The sequence below is a fragment of the Ranitomeya imitator genome, chromosome 7 (assembly GCF_032444005.1).
Source record: "Ranitomeya imitator isolate aRanImi1 chromosome 7, aRanImi1.pri, whole genome shotgun sequence".
In the NCBI taxonomy this organism is placed as follows: Eukaryota; Metazoa; Chordata; class Amphibia; order Anura; family Dendrobatidae; genus Ranitomeya; species Ranitomeya imitator.
Window position 1 is genome coordinate 134,720,437 of NC_091288.1, and position 22,974 is coordinate 134,743,410.

The 22,974-nt window shown below is 45.2% G+C and overlaps 1 protein-coding gene across 5 annotated transcripts in view; it reads left to right on the top strand.

Moving 5' to 3' along the window:
- TNRC18 (trinucleotide repeat containing 18) overlaps nt 1-22,974 on the top strand; it is a 672,655-nt gene that overhangs the window by 56,645 nt on the left and 593,036 nt on the right. For all 5 annotated transcript variants that reach the window (XM_069733831.1, XM_069733830.1, XM_069733832.1 and 2 more), the window contains exons 2-5: nt 1,161-1,377; nt 13,081-13,206; nt 13,313-13,342; nt 14,286-15,917. In XM_069733831.1, the coding sequence (XP_069589932.1) occupies nt 1,200-1,377; nt 13,081-13,206; nt 13,313-13,342; nt 14,286-15,917 (1,966 nt within the window). In that variant the 5' untranslated portion in view covers nt 1,161-1,199. The remainder of the gene's footprint in view (nt 1-1,160; nt 1,378-13,080; nt 13,207-13,312; nt 13,343-14,285; nt 15,918-22,974) is intronic.

Genomic DNA, 22,974 nt, shown 5'->3' on the forward strand with positions numbered 1-22,974 from the left:
CAGTTCTGCAGGAACCCAAACCCCTCTTTCCTACACCAATTCTTGAGCCACTTATTAACCTCCCTAATCTCCCGTTGCCTCTCTGGCGTGGCACGTGGTACCGGCAGTATTTCGGAAAATACCACGTTGGAGGTCCTTGCTTTCAGCTTGCAGCCCAATTCCCTGAAATCATCTTTAAGGACCTTCCACCTACCTCTAACTTTGTCATTAGTGCCAATGTGCACCATGACCGCTGGGTCCTCACCAGCCCCTCCCAATAATCTGTCCACCCGATCAGCGATGTGTCGGACTCGAGCGCCAGGTAGGCAGCACACCGTTCGACGATCCCTGTCTTTGTGACAGATTGCCCTATCTGTTCCCCTAATAATTGAGTCGCCCACTACCAGCACCTGTCTGGCCTGCCCTGCTCTCCTATTTCCCTCCTTACTGGAGCAGTCACTCCTCCGGCTTTCAGAGGACATGCCTGGCTGCAGCAGTGCTACCCCTGTACTGGCACCCCCCTCATCTGCCAACTTAGCAAACTTATTGGGGTGTTCCAGATCAGGACTAGCCTCCCTGGCACTCTTCCCTCTACCCCGCTTCCTAACTGTCACCCAGCTTGCTACTTCATTGTCCTGCAGCTCCATCCCACCATCCCCCCCCTCATCTGTCCCATTGAGCGTCTGCTCCGTGAGCAGAAGACTCCTCTCCATGTTGTCTATGGATCTCAGTGTTAGGGGTAGGGTTAGGGGTAGGGTTAGGGGTAGGGTTAGGGGTAGGGTTAGGGTTAGGGTATTTTCAGCCATTTTAGCCCTAAAAAGCTTCCTAGGAAACACACAGTCTCTGCATAGAAAACTGCATAAAAAAAGGACAAAAAAGCATCAAAAAACGACAAAAAAAGGACCAAAAAAAGGACCTGCGTTTTCTGCCAAGAGCTGCAGTTTTTTAAAAAAACTGTCCTGAAAAAAAAAGGATGGAAATCCTGAACGTGTGAACATACCCTTATAAAGATAAAAAAAACTGCAATGGGCATCTTATCTTTATAGTTTACGGGGGGCAGGGACAGTACAAAAAATGTTTTATCTCCACGGACTTGTTACCTTTAGCTGTATAATAGCCTGACGTAGCACCTTTTACCTCCATTGTACTGAAATGGCTTTATAATTTTTATTTTTTCTCAGTCTCCGGACCATGGTGTGATTTAAGTATCCTGTGTAAAGATGGATGGTCGTGAATTTGTAAATATGCAACCCTTAGGGTTGACTGGTCTGTCCCTGGAAACTGGACATGTTTCGTCAGGACACACTGGTGGGCACGTCATGCCATCTACTGGCCAACTTCCACCATTCTGTACAGCAAAGTATTATCCATCGCCTCTTGGACTATACTCACAGTCAGGTAAGTCATGTATTGGGGGTTTATGGAAATTCACAGCTAAGTTTGGTGTTTGCAGTTCAATTTTACCTTCTGTCCGTGAAGAGGGAAACAGAATAAAGTCGTTTCTCAAACTAAGCAACCAACATATACTGAAAATTTAAGGTTGGGATGATGTGAGGTATTGACAAATGTATCTGTGACTTATTAAAGGGAGTTTGTCAGCTTTTAGTATAGAAATCCGCTGAAAAGTTTTTAAATATAACAATTCTTTTTATGTTCCTTTGTTCATCACCTGGCTCAGCCCTGTCAGTCCGTGCCGTTTATGTGGACCTAGATGGAGAAACTGTTAACGGAAGGATGATGCACAGCCCTACACGTTACTTTGAGCAGTTTACCTATGCACAACATAAAGAAGGTTCAGCACAACCCTGGTCCAGATCTCGGTCAGAGGAAAAGAAAATAAGTTTTGCAGTCCTTGTCTATGAACTGCCCCAATATTTGACACTACAACTGTGTTTTCCCCTTCCTGTATTGATAGTTCTGCTTCACATCACTTTTCTTATTCTCTGGGCTATTTTGGTGTCCTGTTTATAAATGATGTCTCTTGATGAGGAATAGTTTGCACCAGGGTGGGCAATTTTAAATTTTCTCAGGGGCCATATGAGACAGTGAATGTTGTTAAGGGATGAACTAATAGATTGAAGTTAATTCTACTCCCTATTAATATTAACATATTAGTTACAATTATTATTTTATATTAATTTCACTTAGTATTGAGCTGATTTAAGTATTCTGATATTCCCCAGTATGAGCCTGCTAACAGCCCCCTATATAATATATTGTGAGACCAACATAACTTATATACAGTATGAGCCCCCGATTTAGCCTATATACAATAATTCCCCACGTAGCCCCTATATACAGTATGAGCCCGCCATACAGCCTCTCTACAGTGTGACCCACATAGCCTCCTATATACAGTATGAGACACCCACTTAGCCTTTTACATACATTACGAGCTCCCACATAGCCTCCTATATGCATGCAAACATCCCATGTACATAAGGAAAAACAAGACCTACTTCCCTTGTACTTGTTCCCCGGCTTTCTGCCCCAGTTGCCGGTCCACTGACTCTCTACACTGCAGTCACAATACACTACTGTGTGGGCTGTGCTGTATACTACTATCTGGGCTCTGTTGTATACTACTATCTGGGCTCTGCTGTATACTACTATGTTGTCAGTGCTGTATACTACTGTGTGGGCTGTGCTGTATACTACTGTGTGGGCTCTGCTGTATACTACTGTGTGGGCTCTGCTGTATACTACTGTGTGGGCTGTACTGTATTCTGCTATGTGGGCTGTGCTATACACTACTTTGTGGGCTCTGCTGTATACTACTATGAGGGCTCTGCTGTATACTACTATGTGGGCTCTGCTGTATACTACTATGTGGGCTCTGCTGTATTCTACTATGTGGGCTCTGCTGTATACTACTATGTGGGCTGTGCTGTATACTACTATGTGGGCTCTGCTATATACTACTGTGTGGGCTCAGCTGTGTACTACTATGTGGGCTGTGCTACATACTACTATGTGGGCAGTGCTGCGTTAATTCCCATAGGGAAAACATGATGTACAAGTCCATTATAAAAAGTATAAATCCTTTATTAGAAACTTTAAAATACACAAAGAGACAAAATCAGGTGTATGGAAGTCACACTGAAAACAATATAATAACACCAGGGGCCCCACCCCCCACCAGTCAACCCACCACATATAAAGCACCAAATAGCATGCTGTAACCTGTCAACGGCCAAGGAATGGTACATGTGTACCTCCGATCAAAGGAACATGGGCTAATACTGCATATCCCTCCTCCTAATTTTAACGGGATTTTTTCAACGTGGGCTCGTATATGTCCAAATCAAGATAGATAGTCACAGATAGATAATGTGGAGATATCCACCTATTAATAAAGCTATATATAGCGTGACTCTAGTCCTACTCTTATTTTAGATAAACCCCGACCTCAAGGGTTAATGCCCAAGTCCCACTGATCCTCCATATACCGGTATGTGCCACTATGCAATATACGCTCAGTACCAACAGGGCAGTTCCTACGATTGCGTAGGTTATGCTCTACTGAGCAGGATTTTCTCATACAAGCAGAAGATTTAAAGACTAGACTAATTGACAGGGGATATAGTGGCAGAATGATCAAACTTGCATTCAACAGAGCAAAGCACTCCTCTAGAGATGACCTTCTTTACAAAAATCGAAATAGAGAAAATAGTGACACTGTTCGGTTCATCACAGATGATCACTCCCAGTTCCCCATGCTTAGGAAGATACTTGAGAAATCGTGGCATATTCTTAGAGCTGATCCAGTTCTTGCCAGATTTCTGCCCGAGAGGGCGGCAATTACTGCTAGGAGATCACGTAACCTTCGCGACATGTTGGTTCGCAGTCACTACGTTGATAATAAACCTAGAACTTTTCTAGACACAGTGGCTGTGAAAGGTGGATGTGTCCCCTGTGGCCGCTGCGTGGCATGCCCAAGTATAGAACGCTGTAACACGTTTTCTAATGCAGGCAATACCCGTACTTATAACATCAAAAAAAAGATTACTTGCCAGAGCAGAAACGTGATTTACTATGCAACGTGCCCATGCACTAAAATATATGTTGGCCTAACGACCAGGCAACTAAAGGTGCGGGTAAGGCTACGTTCACATTAGCGTTGCGCCGCCGTGCGTCGGCGACGCAACGCGCGACGCACGCTAAAACGCGCGCAAACGCGCGCAAAAACGTGCGCGTTTTGCGACGCGTGCGTCGTTTTCCGACGAAAATCGGACGCACAGAAAATGCTACATGTAGCGTTTTCTTGCGTCCGACGCTAGCGTCGGAAACGACGCACGTGGCGAAAAACGCCACCAAAACGACGCACGCGTCCCCTATGTTAAACATAGGGGCGCGTCGCCGCTGCGTCGCCGGCGCAACAGCGACGCACATTGGCGGAACGCCAATGTGAACGTAGCCTAAGAGAGCACGTGTTGGGCATTGCCGCAGCTGCGAGCTGTGAGGACACATCCACCTTGAAAACGTTACCACGCCATTTTAAAGAATATCATGGGTGTGATGGTAGCCTCTTGAGGGTTAGAGGTATTGACATGGTGGAACTGGGAATCCGTAGGGGTGATATCCCTAAAAAACTAGCCCAGTTGGAAACCAGATGGATCTGGTCGCTGGGTACACTCTGTCCTGTTGGACTAAATGAAAATTTGAGTTATGCTCCGTTTCTTTGATTATCTGCTAGTTCATCTTACCTACTAGGTGGTTTAACTGTTGATAATATTGTTTTTATGTTTGTTTTAATTTCTTTACTTATTTTTAATTTTTATCTCCGGTAATCCGTGCAGTATTCCAACTATGAACGATTAATTGAGTGATGGATGGACTATTTCCAGATTGACACCTTCCAGACATCGGCGCTCCCCAAATGACAAGAAAGGCTTTATGGGCAGAAGACTTATACTTAATTGTTATCTTGATTACCTTGGTGTGGTCACCTGTTCTTCTTTTGTATTATTTGTATTTGAGGAAATATGTGTAGCCTCCTTTATGGAGGATGTATTTGGCGATGCAAAAAACTTGGTGGGAGCTGCTGACTGCTGCGCTATGGGTGCAAAATAGGACGTCCCCGCCTGACGCGCGGTCCCATGGCTTCGGCGGGCTCTGTGGTGCACTCGGTGTCTATACACGGCATCGCGCATGCGCGGTGCTGTGTGACGCCGATGCTCCTTGGTGCCGTGGCTGCTATGGAGACGCGCGCGTCATTTCCGGCGGTGACGCCACATCCGGGTGACGCCGCAGTGCGGCATTGGTAGCGTTGTGGGAGGATGGTATATTTAAGGCACGGGACCCGGGGAGGTGAGTGCCCCCTGACGAAGGAACGGACCGAAACGCGCGTTGGGGCGGGCACTCACCCCCCCTGGTTTTCCCACTACTATTTGCGTGATGTAAGTACTTGGTAACCATTGTACTATGGGCTAGGTTTATTGCATAGTGGCACATACCGGTATATGGAGGATCAGTGGGACTTGGGCATTAACCCTTGAGGTCGGGGTTTATCTAAAATAAGAGTAGGACTAGAGTCACGCTATATATAGCTTTATTAATAGGTGGATATCTCCACATTATCTATCTGTGACTATCTATCTTGATTTGGACATATACGAGCCCACGTTGAAAAAATCCCGTTAAAATTAGGAGGAGGGATATGCAGTATTAGCCCATGTTCCTTTGATCGGAGGTACACATGTACCATTCCTTGGCCGTTGACAGGTTACAGCATGCTATTTGGTGCTTTATATGTGGTGGGTTGACTGGTGGGGGGTGGGGCCCCTGGTGTTATTATATTGTTTTCAGTGTGACTTCCATACACCTGATTTTGTCTCTTTGTGTATTTTAAAGTTTCTAATAAAGGATTTATACTTTTTATAATGGACTTGTACATCATGTTTTCCCTATGGGAATTAACGCTGTAGTTTATGGATGTGTCCGTAATATAGGGTCTCCACATGGGATATGTAAATTATAAAAAGATCTTATATACATCTAATAATATCTTAATGTCCCGTAATATGTGGTATAGTTGTCTATTGGTGATTTATATGTGGGCAGTGCTGTATACTACTATTGGGCAGTGCTATATACTACTATGTGGGCTGTGCTATATACTACTATGTGGGCAGTGCTGCGTATTACTATGTGGGCAGTGCTGTATACTACTATGTGGGCAGTGCTGTATATTGCTGCATGGGCTGTTATCTGCTGTGCGGGTTGTGCTATATACTATGGGGGGTATATTATATTCTATGGGGGAGGCCGTGTTATACTATGGGGGGCTGCATTATATTCTATGGGGGCTACATTATATATTATGGGGAGGTGGGCTGTATTATATTCTATGGGGTGGCTGCGTTATATTCCGTAGGGTGGTGCTGCATTATACCATACTAGCTATTGAACCCGTTCTACGCCCGGGTGGCGAGCATTTATATTGGTATATGGTCTCCATCCTGGTATGTGCTGCTCCATCCTGCGTCCCCATCCTGTCATGTGCTGCACCCATCCTGCGTCCCCATCCTGGTATGTGCTGCACCCATCCTGCGTCCCCATCCTGCGTCCCCATCCTGGTATGTGCTGCAACCATCCTGCGTCCCCATCCTGCGTCCCCATCCTGGTATGTGCTGCAACCATCCTGCATCCCCATCCTGCGTCCCCATCCTAGTATGTGCTGCAACCATCCTGCGTCCTCATCCTGCGTCCCCATCCTGTCATGTGCTGCACCCATCCTGCGTCCCCATCCTGTCATGTGCTGCACCCATCCTGCGTCCCCATCCTGTCATGTGCTGCACCCATCCTGCGTCCCCATCCTGTCATGTGCTGCACCCATCCTGCGTCCCCATCCTGTCATGTGCTGCACCCATCCTGCGTCCCCATCCTGTCATGTGCTGCACCCATCCTGCGTCCCCATCCTGGTATGTGCTGCACCCATCCTGCGTCCCCATCCTGGTATGTGCTGCACCCATCCTGCGTCCCCATCCTGGTATGTGCTGCACCCATCCTGCGTCCCCATCCTGGTATGTGCTGCACCCATCCTGCGTCCCCATCCTGTCATGTGCTGCACCCATCCTGCGTCCCCATCCTGGTATGTGCTGCAACCATCCTGCGTCCCCATCCTGCGTCCCCATCCTGGTATGTGCTGCAACCATCCTGCATCCCCATCCTGGTATGTGCTGCAACCATCCTGCGTCCCCATCCTGGTATGTGCTGCAACCATCCTGCGTCCCCATCCTGGTATGTGCTGCAACCATCCTGCGTCTCCATCCAGCGTCCCCATCCTGGTATGTGCTGCAACCATTCTGCGTCCCCATCCTGCGTCCCCATCCTGGTATGTGCTGCAACCATCCTGCGTCCCCATCCTGCGTCCCCATCCTGGTATGTGCTGCAACCATCCTGCGTCCCCATCCTGGTATGTGCTGCAACCATCCTGCGTCTCCATCCAGCGTCCCCATCCTGGTATGTGCTGCAACCATCCTGCGTCCCCATCCTGGTATGTGCTGCAACCATCCTGCGTCCCCATCCTGGTATGTGCTGCAACCATCCTGCGTCCCCATCCTGGTATGTGCTGCAACCATCCTGCGTCTCCATCCAGCGTCCCCATCCTGGTATGTGCTGCAACCATCCTGCGTCTCCATCCAGCGTCCCCATCCTGGTATGTGCTGCAACCATCCTGCGTCCCCATCCTGCGTCCCCATCCTAGTATGTGCTGCAACCATCCTGCGTCCCCATCCTGGTATGTGCTACAACCATCCTGCGTCCCCATCCTGGTATGTGCTGCAACCATCCTGCGTCTCCATCCAGCGTCCCCATCCTGGTATGTGCTGCAACCATCCTGCGTCTCCATTCTGCGTCCCCATCCTGTCATGTGCTGCACCCATCCGGGGGCCTGAGCAGGCGGGGACACCAGCGCGCTGTGGGGGTCAGGTGCCGGTATCGCCGCCAGCTCAGGCCCCCCAGCACTTACTATACTCACCTGTCTGTCCCGTTCCAGTGCTGCGCGCCGCCATCTTCCCGGTCCTCTGGCTGTGACTGTTCAGTCAGAGGGCGGCGCCGGCGCGCATTAAGCGCGTCATCGCACCCTCTGAACTGAAGGTCACAGGCCGAAGACCGGGAAGATGGCGACGCTCAGCGGTGGAACGCAGGACAGGTGAATATGGCCGATACTCACCCTCCTGGCGGTCCCTGCTTCTCTGTTGGAGATCGCGGTGTGCGTTCAGTGTGAACGCATACCGCGATCTCCCGGGAGCGTCACTCTGTGAGGCCCAGACTGTGCCGGCGCTTGCGCCTGCGCAGTCTATAAAGGCTTCGGACAGAGTGACGCTCCCAGCGTTATATTATAGATGTGGGCTACATTATACTATATGTGGGCTGCATTATACTGTATCAAGGATTATGGGGAATACGTTATACTATATGAAGAACTATGGGGTGCATTATACTATGGGAAGTGAATTGTACTACATGGATGACTATGGCGGTGCATTATACTATATGGAGCACTGTGAGGAGTGTATTATGCTATATGGAGGACTATGAGGAGTGTATTATGCTATATGGAGGACTGAGCAGTGTATTTTAATATATGGAGGACTATAGGGAGTGTATTATATGGAGGACTGTGGTGCACATTATAATATATGGAGGACTATGGGGTATATTTTACTAAACAAGTAAGGCTTGTTTCATATTTGCGTTTTTTTGCCGCAGCGTTTGTACCACATATAAACGCATGCGTCGTGTTTTCCTATATTTAACATTAAAATCGCATGCGGTTTTTTTGTTCGCATTTTGCTGCGTTTGACGACGCATGCGTCTTTTCGTCGCTTGCGGCTTGGCGCGGAAATGCAACATGTAGTAATTTCTAGAGGCGTCTATTTGCGCCAGGAAACGCATGCGTTCGATTGCGCAAGGTTTGCGTAAAAAAAACGCATTGCTGTCTATGTAAACGCATGCGTTTTTAAGCACATGCGTTTGGTTGCGTTTTTGAACGCATACGTTTCAATAGAGAAAAACAAGTCTAGACACTGATAAGCCACCCCCCAACATCAAGGTGATAAAGGGATCCAAACCCTAACCCTAGCCCTAACCCTAAGCCACCATCAAGGTGATAAAGGGATCCAAACCCTAGCCCAAACCCTAACCCTAAGCCACCATCAAGGTGATTAAAGGGATCCTAACCCTAGCCCAAACCCTAACCCTAATAGGAAAATGGAAATAAATACATTTTTTTAAATTTTTCCCTAACTAAGGAGTTGATGAAGGGGGTTTTCTAGTGGATTTTTATGATTAGCAGCTGTCACGCTAAAAGACGCTTTTTATTCCCAAAAATTTTTTTTGCGTTACCACATTTTGAGAGCTACAATTTTTCCAGATTTTGGTCCACAGTCATGTGAGGTCTTGTTTTTTGCGGGACGAGTTGACATTTTTATTGGTAACATTTTCAGGCACGTGACATTTTTGATCGCTTTTTATTCCGATTTTTGTGAAGCAGAATGAACAAAAACCAGCTATTCATGAATTTCTTTTGGGGGGCCTTTTATACCGTTCCGCGTTTCGTCATAATACACGCCCTCTGTACTCCCATTGGCGGTGTCTGGATCTTGATTTTTCTCTTGTGAAATTTCTCATCATGCGTACCAAAAGCGCAAACGCAGGAAAAAACGCATGTAAACGCGTACAAACGCGACGTTTTTTTAACCACATGCGACAACGCATGCGTCTAAAAAACGCAGTGTTTGTACGCGTTTACATGCGTTTTTTTCACCACTTGAGGATGCGTTTTAAACGCTGCGGATTTAAACGCAAATGTGAAACTAGCCTAAAATGCTGCATATTTAGATTGTTTTTGCTGGAACAAAAATCATTGTTCTCAGCAGCACATCGCCGGTGTAAACTGTAGATGTACTGCTGATAACATGATCCTGTATGGTGATCTGTTAGTGATCGTTCTGTCCCATCATTATTGCTCAGCTGGTGGAAAGAGGCCTGGAAACAAGCGTTGAGCAACTTCAGTATTGTTGATCAAACTCATTTAGCGGCCTGAACTCAGCGCTTGTAAATACAACCGAAATGCTTTTGTGTGATGTGCAGTATGTTAGCATTTGGGGCCCCATTTTAAACTTTGCCTAGGGCCCCACTTTGCCTAAAACCGGACCTGCCTACAAGTGTACAAAGATATTATACAGTCACCATGTGACAAGTGGGCCTGTGTAACTTCAAATGCCAGGCTGAATTTTAGTCCTAGTCCGGCCCTAGGTGGGGGAGATACAAAGTACAGGTGTGTATTTACAATGATGTATTTACAGTCAACGTCCAGCCATCTTCAGGGGGTGGTTGATAAGTGGAGAATGGGCTACACACGTACACTTACACATAAAATGAGTTTGATTAGGGAACGTGATAGGTCGCTCTCAACAAATGTGTTTTGAGGGAGCGCCTAAAACTGCAATTTGTGGCTGGTCCTAATTTCTTGGGGTAGAGGATTGGCGCAGCACGGGAGAAGTCTTGGAGACGGGAGTGGGAGGTACGGATTAGTGGAGAGGTTAGTCGAAAGTCATTTACAGAACGCAGCGATCGGCTAGGCCAATATAAATGAGGGAGGGGATGTAACGGGGTGCCGCACTATAAAGAGCATTGTGGATGAGGACAAGTTCTTTGAATTGGATCTTATAATGAATGGGTAGCCAGTGTAACTACTGGCGAAGAGTGGAAACGTCTAAGTAACGATTAGCCAGGTGGATGACCCTGGCTGCTGCATTAAGGATGGACTGGAGAGGGGGAAGTCAAGTGCGGCTTCTTTCACACTTCCGTTTTTACAATCTGCACAGGATCCGTCAAAATGTTGAAATGATGGATCCTGTGCAGATTGTTGAAAACGGGTGCACTGGGCTTGTTTTTCTGAAGGACCCATTGAGGCTATGTGTACTTGTTGTGTATGTGTCTTTGCAGCCTTTTCCGCTGCGGAAATGCATACACAAGACAAACCAGGTTAAAGATAATTAAAAAAATAAAAAATCGCAATATTCTTACCTTCCGGCGTCCCGCGGAGCGTTACCGATGCTCACGATGCTCCCGGCAGCTGGCGTTCATTGCGAAATGACCCGATGACATTGCGGTCTCGCGAGACCGTGACGTCATCAGAGGTCATAGCACGCAAGGCATTACTGGGAACTGCAGCTGCTGGGAGCATCGGTAACGCTGTGCGGGACGCTGAAAGGTAAGAAAATTGTGTATTTTTTTTTTTTTTTTTTTCATTTTTTAAAATAATTTTTAACCTGGGTTGTGTTGTGTATGCGTTTTTGCAGCATAAAACCGCTGCGAAGACGCATACTCAACAGGTGATGTCACCGCTATGCTCTGCTTCACGGCCGGCGCTGACGGTCAGTGCAGGGAAACTAACGGTGGGGGACGTGACAGACATCGGAATGTGAGTATGTACTGTTTTTTTTTCTTTTACTTTTACAATGGTAACCAGGGTAAATATCGGGTTACTAAGCGCGGCCCTGCACTTAGAAACCCGATATTTACCCTGGTTACAAGTGAACACATCGCTGGATCGGCGTCACACACGCCGATCCAGCGATGACAGCGGGTGATCAGCGACCAAAAAAAGGTCCTGATCATTCCCCAACGACCAACGATCTCCCAGCAGGTGCCTGATCGTTGGTCGCTGTCACACATAACGAGATCGTTAGCGGAATCGTTGCTACGTCACAAAGAGCGTGACGTTGCAACGATATCGTTAACGAAATCGTTATGTGTGAAGGTACCTTAAGTGGCCAATAGAGCAATAGAGTAATAGAGCATTACAGTAGTCCAGGCGGGAGTGGATCAGGGTGACAGTGAGTGTTTTGGTGAGAAAAGGGCAGATTCTAGAGATGTTCTTTAGGTGTAAGTGGCAAGAGTGGGCAAGAGATATATGGGAGGTTTAGTAGAGATTGGTGTCAAACATAACACCCAGACAGCATGCCTGCTGCCAGAGCGTTATTGTGGTGCCACCCACAGAGAGGGAAATGTCAGATTTAGGGATATTAGTAGACGGCGGGAGTAGAAGTTGTTCGTTTTTGAAAGGTTGAGTTTCAGATAGAGAGTGGACATGACGTTGGAGACTGCTAGACCTTTCCATCTTCTTAGAATGCTTTGTGAAGGATCTATTTGCCTGCTGAATGGGACCACTTGTATATGAGATGAACGTCATTTTTGGACTGGTATTTGACATGGTACTGAGTGTCGCCTGTGTTGGTGTCCTTTTTTATCATAAATTTTAACTTTGTTAATATATGTTTGATTGTTTCAATAAAGATTGTTATAAGATTTTTTACCCTAAACTCCTATGTTTCTCCTTTATGAGCCAATTTAGGGCCGTGTTGAAGGAGAAGAGAAGGGGGCCAAGGACTGAGCCCTGAGGTACCCCAACAGTGAGAGGAAGCTTCCTATGTAAAATAGCTTTCTATTAAATTATAAAATATAAATGAAGCAGATATACACGCACTATATAGTACTGTGAGCCCAATGTGGCGTGAATATAGTGTGTATAAAAGGAAAGTGCCATATAATTGGAAGTCACGGTTGACACTGTGCCTCCCTGTGTAGATGGGATTAAACATGGGGAGGGTATGTGTGGAACCGCCAGGATGGTTTGACACATCGCCTCCACGTGTTTAATCCCATGTGTTAAAAAGCTAGCGTCAAACATCTTGGCGGTTTCATACATAGCCTCCCCATGTTTAATCCCGTCAACACAGGTAGGCATAGTGTAAACCGTGACTTCCATTTAAATGATCCTTTCCTTTTATACACGCTCTATTCACGCCACATTGGGCTCACAGTACTATATAGTGCGTGTATATCTGCTTCATTTATATTTTAGTATCCCCCCACACACACACAAAGGCACTTAGTGCATTTATTAATGCAGCTTTTGGTACTTATATAGGACTGTGAAAACGCTTGTGCATGGTAAACATATATAATTATAAAATATGTTTCCATCTTGAAGTGGAAGGATTATCTATATAACCTTTTTTGATTTTATTATTTTGTGCGTAATATATATGTATGTATGTTAAGCAAAATATTCTCTACTTTGCCTAGGCTTCCCTCACCTGTCCAGAAGTGTCTATCATTCCTATATTCCAATGAGTCCCCTAGAGTCAACTGGTGGAGTTACTCCATTAATAACACGAATGGGCCAACATAGTAAGATTAATCCTCAAAAAGGTGCAGTATTCTGTTATTTTTTTATCTTCTTGTTTGTTGTTCTTTCATTTATACCTGCGAGACCCTAAATAGAAATCTTAATTTTATATATTTTTTTATTTTTTAGTGTCAGAGTTAAACAGAAAACATTTATCAGGTAAGTTGATGAATAGATGAATTATAAGGGTAAGAGATGGATAGACATTCAGATCACCTGCTAATATTTGAAGGCCCAGAAGAAGCGTGTGGAAACGGTGTGATCGTTTCTTTAATAATCAGTTGAAACAGAACAAGTGTCAGAAATAAAAAGTAGTCTATGATTAAAGGAAACCTGTCACCAGTTTTGGCTGATATAAGTTACGGCCATCACCTTTCAGGGCTGATATACAGCATTCGGAAGCATTCCTTCTTTAGGGGGCATGGCACATAGTGCCATAAGCGGATTTTTATACTAATGGAAGCCGGAAGTGAAATGGGGACTGACCCCGGAAGTGTATGTGGGTTGCCATGCCAACATACACAGATCATCACCAAAAATAGAAAAAATACATATATACAACAATACAAAAAGGCGGCGCGTCCTTCCTCCCAGCGAGCGCGCCGCACACCGTGTAGTCTGATGCCGAACGTGCAGCAAACGCGAGCGCTGACAGGGGGTGGAGCAAGCGCCGCACCTGCGCAATAGGCATGAAAGGTGTATAGGCGCCATATTAAATATGGGCAAACAGTGTGGGCTGACAGGTGGGCCTGGTTCTACAGAGCAAGTGGCAAATCTTACCTCACACCGCTCTGCCAGTGCACCGCGGGGCAGCAGACAGGCACGGGACCATAAAGTCTGATGCCACATGTGCAGACAGCACGAGTACCGACGGGGGTGCTGAGAAAGGTCACATTGTCCTGGCACCTGCGCACTGCAGGAGATTGCTCTGCCCTCAACAGGATATAGCAAAGTTGTATTGATCTGAAATATCATTTTTTTTCATATAGAGTTTTTGCTGTCTTTCGCCTTAATACGTAATTTACATAAAATGAGTAGAGATTCTTAGCCTAAAATATGGTATATGCTTTCTTGCTTACATATCACTTCAATTTTTTCCCAGATGGGTTTTGCCTTGTTGGTCAGCAGTCAACATATCCTTCTCAAACATCAGTTTTAAAGACAAAAGCTAATCCAACAAAAAGCTTTCATATAAATGAACCAGTGTGCCATTCAAATAAAAACTTCAAGGAGCCTTCCAAAGACTCTAAGGAAAAAGTTTTCAGAAGTGAAATCTTTCTTACTCCTACTGTACAGAGCACAGCAAAAAAAGAGAGAAGATTTTCAGAAGACACACAATCTAGTGACTTAAGTGACCGTGAGCTGGACTATAAAGCTGAAAAGGAGAGGAAGAAATTAACGCTTCATAAATTGCCTAAACATGGGGAGCATTCTTTGTTTACATCCGAATTAAATCCACACCGCTGGTCAGGAAATATGGAAACAAAGTCAAAACATCTCCAAACGTCTCTTTTGAGTAACTATGAGGGAGAATCTTTCTCCAAATCTATTAGCTCTGCAGAAAACAAATGTATTAAACAATCAAGTGGACATGATGAGAATATAAGACCTTTATGCCAGACCATCTTAAATCACAGTAAACTTAGAGATTCTATTGTGACCTCAGATAAAATGGGCCCACAATGCTCGTGTCCGTCCTGTCACCCTGTAAATTTTTTCTGTAAAGTAGCATCCACTACATCTGCTCAGCCGGTCATCTCTTCCATGCAGAGCATCATTCAGCAAGCCAAGGAACCTAACAATGAGATAAACACATTAGCATCAAATTTTTCAGTTATCGATGCTGTGTCTAATGAACGTGACAGTTGCGTAAATATTGGTATCCAAGCAAGTAACTGTAATGGAAAAGAATTGAGAAATCCTGAGGAAAAAGCACAGTTTTTAGGTTCTTCTTTTTCCAAGGAGTTATTAGTAAATGAACCAAAAAGAACAGATGGCAATCGAGAGCAAGGCTCTGTGATTTGCTGTAATTCCTCCTTAAAAGGTCAAAGGGTTGCAGAGTCTTTCCCAAAGAATTATGGCTATGTCTGTGTAGAGAAAAAATCATTTGCTTCTAATGCTGAGCCTATCCATTGTGGGCAGGAGAACTTCATGAAAAACACAAGTAAGATATCTGGATTTATTGATTCTCATCAACAAGATGAAGGAAATGTAATTGTGAAGCACCCAGAAGAAAAAGCAACACAGATAAAAAACAGTAATATCACCAATTTACAGATTCCTGCTTTGGCAACACAGCACTCCCAAATAATCCCAGGAAGAGAGGAAACAACTAAACTTTGTATTGAATCTAAAACTTTGGGTTGTAGAAAAAACAATGTACAATCCACAGATCCATCTGGTCATTGTGAGCGTTCTGCCATGCAAAATCTTATTTCCTATAGTGGAAACTTTGAAAAAGAAACTGGTTCTTGGCAATGTAGTGGAAGAAAGAGTCCTTTTGGTGGTCTTGGCAACATGAAGTTAGATGAAACCCAGTTAAAAGATGTTAAAATGCACAATTTGTCACAGAAAGAGGTAAAAAACTATCTGGATAGACCTGAAAACACTAAGGATAAGGCCAAGGATTCATTAAGTTTTCAAGGGGAAGTGGAAGTGCGGAATCCACCAGTTGGCATAGCTGTGGCAGTTGCTCGACAAAAGGACTATGGTGCATCTAAAATGCACTCTAAAGGTAAGATGTGTAAAAGTTAGCACTGTAACCCAGTTACTGCCAACACCAAAATCTAGTTACTAATTTAACCCCCCGTTTTTTTTTATCAAGCTTGTGAATTTATGAGAGCGTTCTAGGGATTTTTAGGATTTTTTATATTTGCTAAGCTAACCATTTTCCCCACCCAACAGGTTTTCAAGAAAACTCATAGAATTGCATTGAGAAATAAGCCCTATTCTGTTTTGATACTTTGTAACCTTCCGTTGTCTATACTGCACCACAGCATGCCATTAATACATTTGAGGGAAAAAAAGGCACACTTCTTTACACAGTGAACGAGGAAAGAGTATCTATCTATTGATAGAATCTTCCTTAAAGGGACGCTCAGCACAGAATGACAGTTCAAACGAAGTAGAAGTGCTTCAGTGTTGCCAGTCATTTAACCCCTTAATGTGGTTTGTATGTTAATGACCAGGCCAGTTTTTACAATTCTGACCACTGTCCCTTTATGAGGTTATAACTCTGGAACGCTTCAATGGATCCCATTGATCCTGAGACTGTTTTTTTGTGACATATTGTACTTCATGATAGTGGTAACATTTCTTTGGCATGACTTGCATTTGTTTGTGAAAAAAAAATGAAGCTTGGTGAAAATTTAGAAAATTTTGCAAGTTTCCAATTTTTAATTTTCATGCCATTAAATAAGAGATATGTTGCACAAAATAGTTAATAAATACATTTCCCACATGTCTACTTTACATCAGCATAATTTTGGAACCAATATTTTCTTTTGTTAGGAAATTATAAGGGCTAAAGGTTGACCAGCGATTTCTCATGTATTTAACAAAATTTACAAAACCTTTTTTTTTAAATCCATTTTTTATTTTTTATAGGGACCCCATCACATTTGAAGTCACTTTGAGGGGTCTATATGATACCCAAAAGTGACAGCATTCTAAAAACTGCACCCCTCAAGGTGCTCAAAGCCACATTCAAGAAGTATATTAACCCTTCAGGTGCTTCACAAGAATATTTGGAATGTTAAAAGAAAAAAAAGAACATTTAACTTTTTTCACAACAAATTTACTTCAGATCCAATTTTTTTTTTATTTTGACAAGGGTAACGGGGTTAAATTGGACCCCAAAATTTGTTGTGTAATTTCTCCTGATTACACCGATACCCCATATGAGAGAGAAAACTAGTTTTTGGGCACACGGCAGAGCTCGGAATGGAATGAGCGTCATTTGACTTTTTGAATGTAGAATTTCCTTGGATCATTAGCGGACGTCATATCCCGTTTGGCGAGCCCTTGATGTGCCTGAACATTGGACAACCCCTCACAAGTGACCCCATTTTGGAAACTAGACCCCTTTAAAGAATGTATTTAGATGTGTGGTAAGCATCTTGAACCCACAGGTGCTTCACAGAAGTTTATAACGTTGATCCGTGAAAGTAATAAAATCACATTTTCCCCACAAAAAGGTTATTTTTGGGTTCAAATTTTTCATTTTCACAAGGGTAACTCGCGAAATTGCTCCATACAATTTGTTGTTCAGTTTCTTCTGAGTATGACGATACCCCCTGTGTGGGGGAATACTACTTTTGAGGCACATTGCAAAGCTCAGAAGGGAAGAGGAGCCATACTGGAGTTTAGATTTTGCTGGAATGGTTTGACGGTGCCATGTCACATTGGCAGAGCCCCTAAGAAGAACAGTTTGCAGACTTCATATAGAGAGCCCCTAATCGCTAGAAGAGCAGATTACCTTCTCAAGTGACCCAATTTCGGAAATTATATCCCATAGAGAAATTATGTACAAATGTAGTGATGAGTTTGACTCAATGGGTATTTTCCTGAAACAAGCAGCAATGAATGTTTGAGTGTAAATTGCAAACTGCCGTTGTAGTGACCAATACGTTGCAGTGACCAGTACGTTTCAGTCACCAGTACGTTAAACCCAGCCCATGCTCCTTGAGTCGTGCAAACGTAAGGTAGGCGGGCTCTCATTGCTTCAGAAATGCCAAACGTGGACGCTATATGAGGTTTAGGAACACTGTGGGGCTCAGAAGGGTGGGGCATTTGGATTTAAGAGCGGAGAATTTGCTGAATTTCTTTTGGTGGGTGAGGTACCATTTTGCTTTTCCAGAGACTTTGTGCTACCAGTAACGTGGAAGCCCTCTATATTTCCGTTAACAGATGACAGACCTGAGTGAGGGCTTGCTTTTTTTGTGGATTTAGTTGATGCTTTTATTGGCAACATTTTACATAAGGTTTGGGATCACATTTTCCCGGCGCTCTATGCTGACCACTTACTTTGGGGTTTTCATCTCAATCTCCGAGTGATGTCATACAGATGAAACCACCGATGGATCTGTATACTATAATGAGGCAGCAGAGATACTCTGGACTCCGTCTGGCCTCTGTTCAGCGCCAGAGATTCCTTCTGAATCACGTATTTTAGAGATTTACACAGAAACCCTAGTGTAAGCGCTCAGCGCAGAGTGCAGTATAAATATGCACCATCTCTGCGATCTTTAGGAGGCAGAAAGAAATAATCATCAGCAGGTGAAGAATTGGTTTTATTTACTTTTTACACCAATCCTCATGCGGTATAAGTGATTAGGTGACTTTATTCTTTGGGTCGCTGCGGTTACACCAATACCAGATTTATATCTGGTATTTGTTTGGCTGCTGTCATACACTTAAATGACACTTTTTTTTGCAAAAAATAGGTTTTGCATCACCATATTTTGAGCTATAATTTTCCTATATTTTGTTCCACAGATTCATGTAAGGGCTTGTTTTTGTGGGACGAGTTGACTTTTTTTAGTACTATTTTCAGGCACATGACATTATTTGATCGCTTTCTGTTTCAAGTTTAAGCCTTTCTGTGTGTAGTAAAAGTGATAAGCCAGTTTTATACAGTACGATTACAACAATACCAATTTTTTTTTAATGTTTTCGTGCTTTTACACAATTAAAACAATAATTTTTCTGACGCCCAAGACCACACCACGGAGAGGGGATCCACCCACCAAGGACAGGAAACCTACAGATAAAAAGGCGGTACCACTCTGCCGCATCAGTCTGTTTCCTGTCCTTGATGGGATACCTACAGACTCACCTACAGAAGACGACGTCGTCGTGGGATTCCGGGGCCAATCAGTCCGGCTCAGGCAGCGGGGGTCCCCCTGCCTCGGCTGTTGTGGTAACCCGAAGCACCACCGCTGGGGCTAGTTGGCCTCTAGTGTGTGCGGGGGAGGTGGCAGGGAGTTTGCGACCACCTCCTCGGGTAAGATGCTGCAGCAATCCAGGGGGGTTCCTCTGTGGCTGCGGGGAGAGTGGCGCTCTCCCTCCCAAAAATCAGCCTGCAAGCTGCAAAAAAATCTGGAGGCTCCGGTGTGCGGGGTTCCACGCGCGCTATGCGTGGCGCCATCTTGGAACCGACTGCGCGTGCCCGGGATTTGACAGGGATTACCGCGATGGTGGGCTATTGCGCATGCGCCGGCAAACAGAGCGCTACTGCGCAGGTGCAGGATCAAATTAGGCGGCAGGAATTACCGCCGCATAAAAGGTGCCCTGCTTAGCTGCTTCGGTGGTGCAGCCGCAGTAGCCTACAGCCACAGCAGCCTACAGAGCAGCACAGCCACTGCATAGGCACCATGAACGACCTTGGGTCATCACCCTTACCAGAATCGCCACCACCACCATCCGCATCGCCGCAGCAGCAGCAAAAACGGCAACAGTAAAAAGGACACCAAGATACCGGTAAACGCCCAAGGTCCCAGCATAGCAAGGAGTCCAGTACGGCGTCCGGCAAAAAGACAGATGCAGAGCATCCCCAACCGGGGAAGAAAAGCTTAGGCAAAACTAAGCATAGGATTTGTGCCCTTTGTAGAGAAGACCTTCCAACTACCTGGGAGAAAAGACTTTGTAACATGTGTATAGCAGACAGTGTCCGAGGGGTTTCCCGGGTTTGCAGCCAACCTCAAAACCCTGCTAAAAAACCAGGTAGAAGACACCTTTAGATCCCTTTAAAAGGTGAAAAAACGGAGGAAGACTAGGCACAGGTCCCCGTCTCCGGTGTCGAATACAGACAGTGATGATGTAGACTCGGATACGTCTAACTCCTTTTCTTTTTCCTCATCATCCTCTTCTTCCTCTGGGGGTCACAGTTGTTTTCCCTTGGAAGACACCGACGGCCTCATTAAAGCTGTTAGAAGCACTATGGGGTTAGTGGACTCTCACCCAAAAGATCGGTACAGGACATCATGTTCGGAGGTCTTGACCTAAAAAAAGAGGAGAGCCTTTCCCCTTAACGAGACAATATCCGCACTAATCAAAAAAGAGTGGAAAAAACCCATATGGAAGGCGTTATTAACACCAAAAAGGAAATACCCTTTTGAGGATGTGTCTTGCTCCTTCTGGGAAAAAGCCCCCAAACTAGATGTCGCTATAGCTAAGGCATCAAAGAAAATCTCCCTCCCATTTGAGGACATGGGGTCTTGAAGGACCCTATGGACAAAAAGGCGGACGCCTTTCTCAAAAGTTCCTGGGAAGCAGCTGGGGGAGGTCTAAAACCGGCAGTCGCCGCCACATGCACATCCCGTTCGTTAATGGTTTGGTTAGACCAACTAGAAGGCCAGCTAAAAGGGAAAACATCCCGAGACTCCATACTAAACACCCTTCCTGTAATGAGGGGGGCGGCCTCATTTTTGGCAGATGCTTCTGCCGATTCTATTAGATTAGCTGCTAGATCAGCAGTTTTTCTAACGCGGCTAGGCGTGCCCTCTGGCTTAAGTGCTGGCCAGGGGACTTACAGACAAAATCAAAATTATGTACCATTCCCTGTGAGGGGGAATTTCTGTTTGGTCCCATCTTAGATGACATTCTAGAGAAGGTGGGGGATAAGAAGAAATCTTTTCCCTCCCTGGGTTTCCCCTCTTATAGAAGACCCTTTCGGAGCAAGAGGTTTTTCCGTAAAAAGCTGGGGAAAAACCAGTAAAAATGGTAGGATAAGAAAAATAAAAAAGGATTCTTGTTTAATAAAAACCCCAGTGACAACACGAAACCTTCCCAATGAAGGTTTGCCCCAGGTGGGGAGGTGGGGGGAAGATTGTCACTCTTTCTCTCGGCCTGGGAGAAAATTACCCGCAGCCCATGGATCCTGGGCATAATAAAATCAGGGCTGAAACTGACATTTCTCAAAATCCCTCGGCCCTCCTTTATGATAACATCACCAAGGTCTTCAGTGGAAGAACAACTGGCATTGGAAAACGAGGTCATTGGGCTAGTGGACAAAGGAGTCCTTCTGGAAGTTCCCCCTCAAGAAAGAGAGCAAGGATACTATTCCCCTCTGTTCCAAAGAAAAAAACCGGACGGGGCATACAGGACTATCATAAACTTGAAAAACCTAAACAAATACCTAGAGGTACAAGCGTTCAAGATGGAAACAATAAAGACATCTATAAAAATGCTGTTTCCTCGGTGTTTCATGGTAGTCCTGGACCTGAAGGATGCCTACTATCATGTCCCTATCCACAGAGATCACCAGAGGTTTCTCAGGATAGCAGTTTACATCAGGGGGGTGTTACACCACTTTCAGTTTTCAGCCCTACCCTTCAGACTAGCCATAGCCCCGAGAATATTTTCAAAGCTAATAGCGGAGGTAATGGCTCATCTGAGAGAACAGGACACCCTGATTGTGCCATACCTAGACTACCTTTTGGTAATAGGCTCCTCTCCCCAACACTACAGCAATCAGCTAGAAACAATAATACATTCTCTAGAGGAGCTGGTCTGGCTGGTAAACTTAAAAAAGTCCAGGTTATTGCCTTCCCAGGTCCAGGATTATCTAGGTCTCACCCTAGACTCTGTAAAAGAGGAATGCTGCCTTCCCGGGGGGAAAATACAAAAAATATCAGGGCTGGTGTCCAAGATACGGGCTCTCCCCTCCATAACTCTCCGCCAAGCTATGTCCCTCTTGGGATCCATGACTTCATGCATCCCTGCGGTCCAATGGGCTCAGCTCCATTCGAGATACCTTCAATGGCAAATTTTTTCAGTTAGTCTCTCTAAGGGGGCATTTAGAAGGTCGGTTCAGGCTATCTACACGCACAACTTGGTCACTAATCTGGTGGACATTGCAAAACAATCTTTTCCAGGGAGTCCCATGGGTAACTCCAATTTCAAAAATCGTAACCACAGACGCAAGCCCCAGTGGGTGGGGGGCTCATATGGGCGACCTATTAGCCCAAGGCACCTGGTCGCCATCTCTAGCAAAAGAATCTTCCAATATGAAAGCACTTCTAGCAGTCAAGTTCGCTCTGCTGGAATTCCTGGGGGCCCTTCACTCTCAACATGTCAGAGTTATGTCAGACAACAGGGTAGTAGTGGCGTACCTGAATCACCAAGGGGGTACTCGCTCTCAAAATCTGATGGAAGTAACCAAGTCAATATTTCAAATAGCCGAAAGCAACCTTCTATCTCTGACAAGTCTGCATATAAAAGGGGTGGACAACTACAAAGTGGACTTTGAGTCGTTCCCATCTAAAGCAAGGGGAATGGGAGCTAAATCAGGCAATATTCACCCAGATTACAGAAAAATGGGGGGCACCCAACATAGACCTCTTCGCAAACAACCTAAACAAAAAAGTAAACTTTTTGCTCCATAACTCCACTGGGGAATCCAGTGGCGTTGGGTGCGTTCCTGATTCCATGGCTACATCAGCTGGCTTACGCGTTTCCCCCATTTGCTCTGATTCCGGCAGTGCTGAGGAAGATTCGGGAGGACGGGGCTCATGTGATCTTAGTAGCCCCGTTCTGGCCGAAGAGGCCTTGGTTCTCTTGGATGAGGAGAATGTCGGTATCCGACCCGTGGGTACTCCCAGACCTCCCAAACTTACTCTCCCAGGGCCCAGTTCACCATCCACAAGTTACGAGCTTACACTTGACAGCCTGGCATTTGAGACAAAGCTACTAGAAAGCAGAGGGTTCTCTCCAGGGCTGGTATCTACTCTTTTAAAAAGTAGGTAACATCGGGTGCTAAAATAGGGAAGAGGTCCCTCTTAAATCCATAT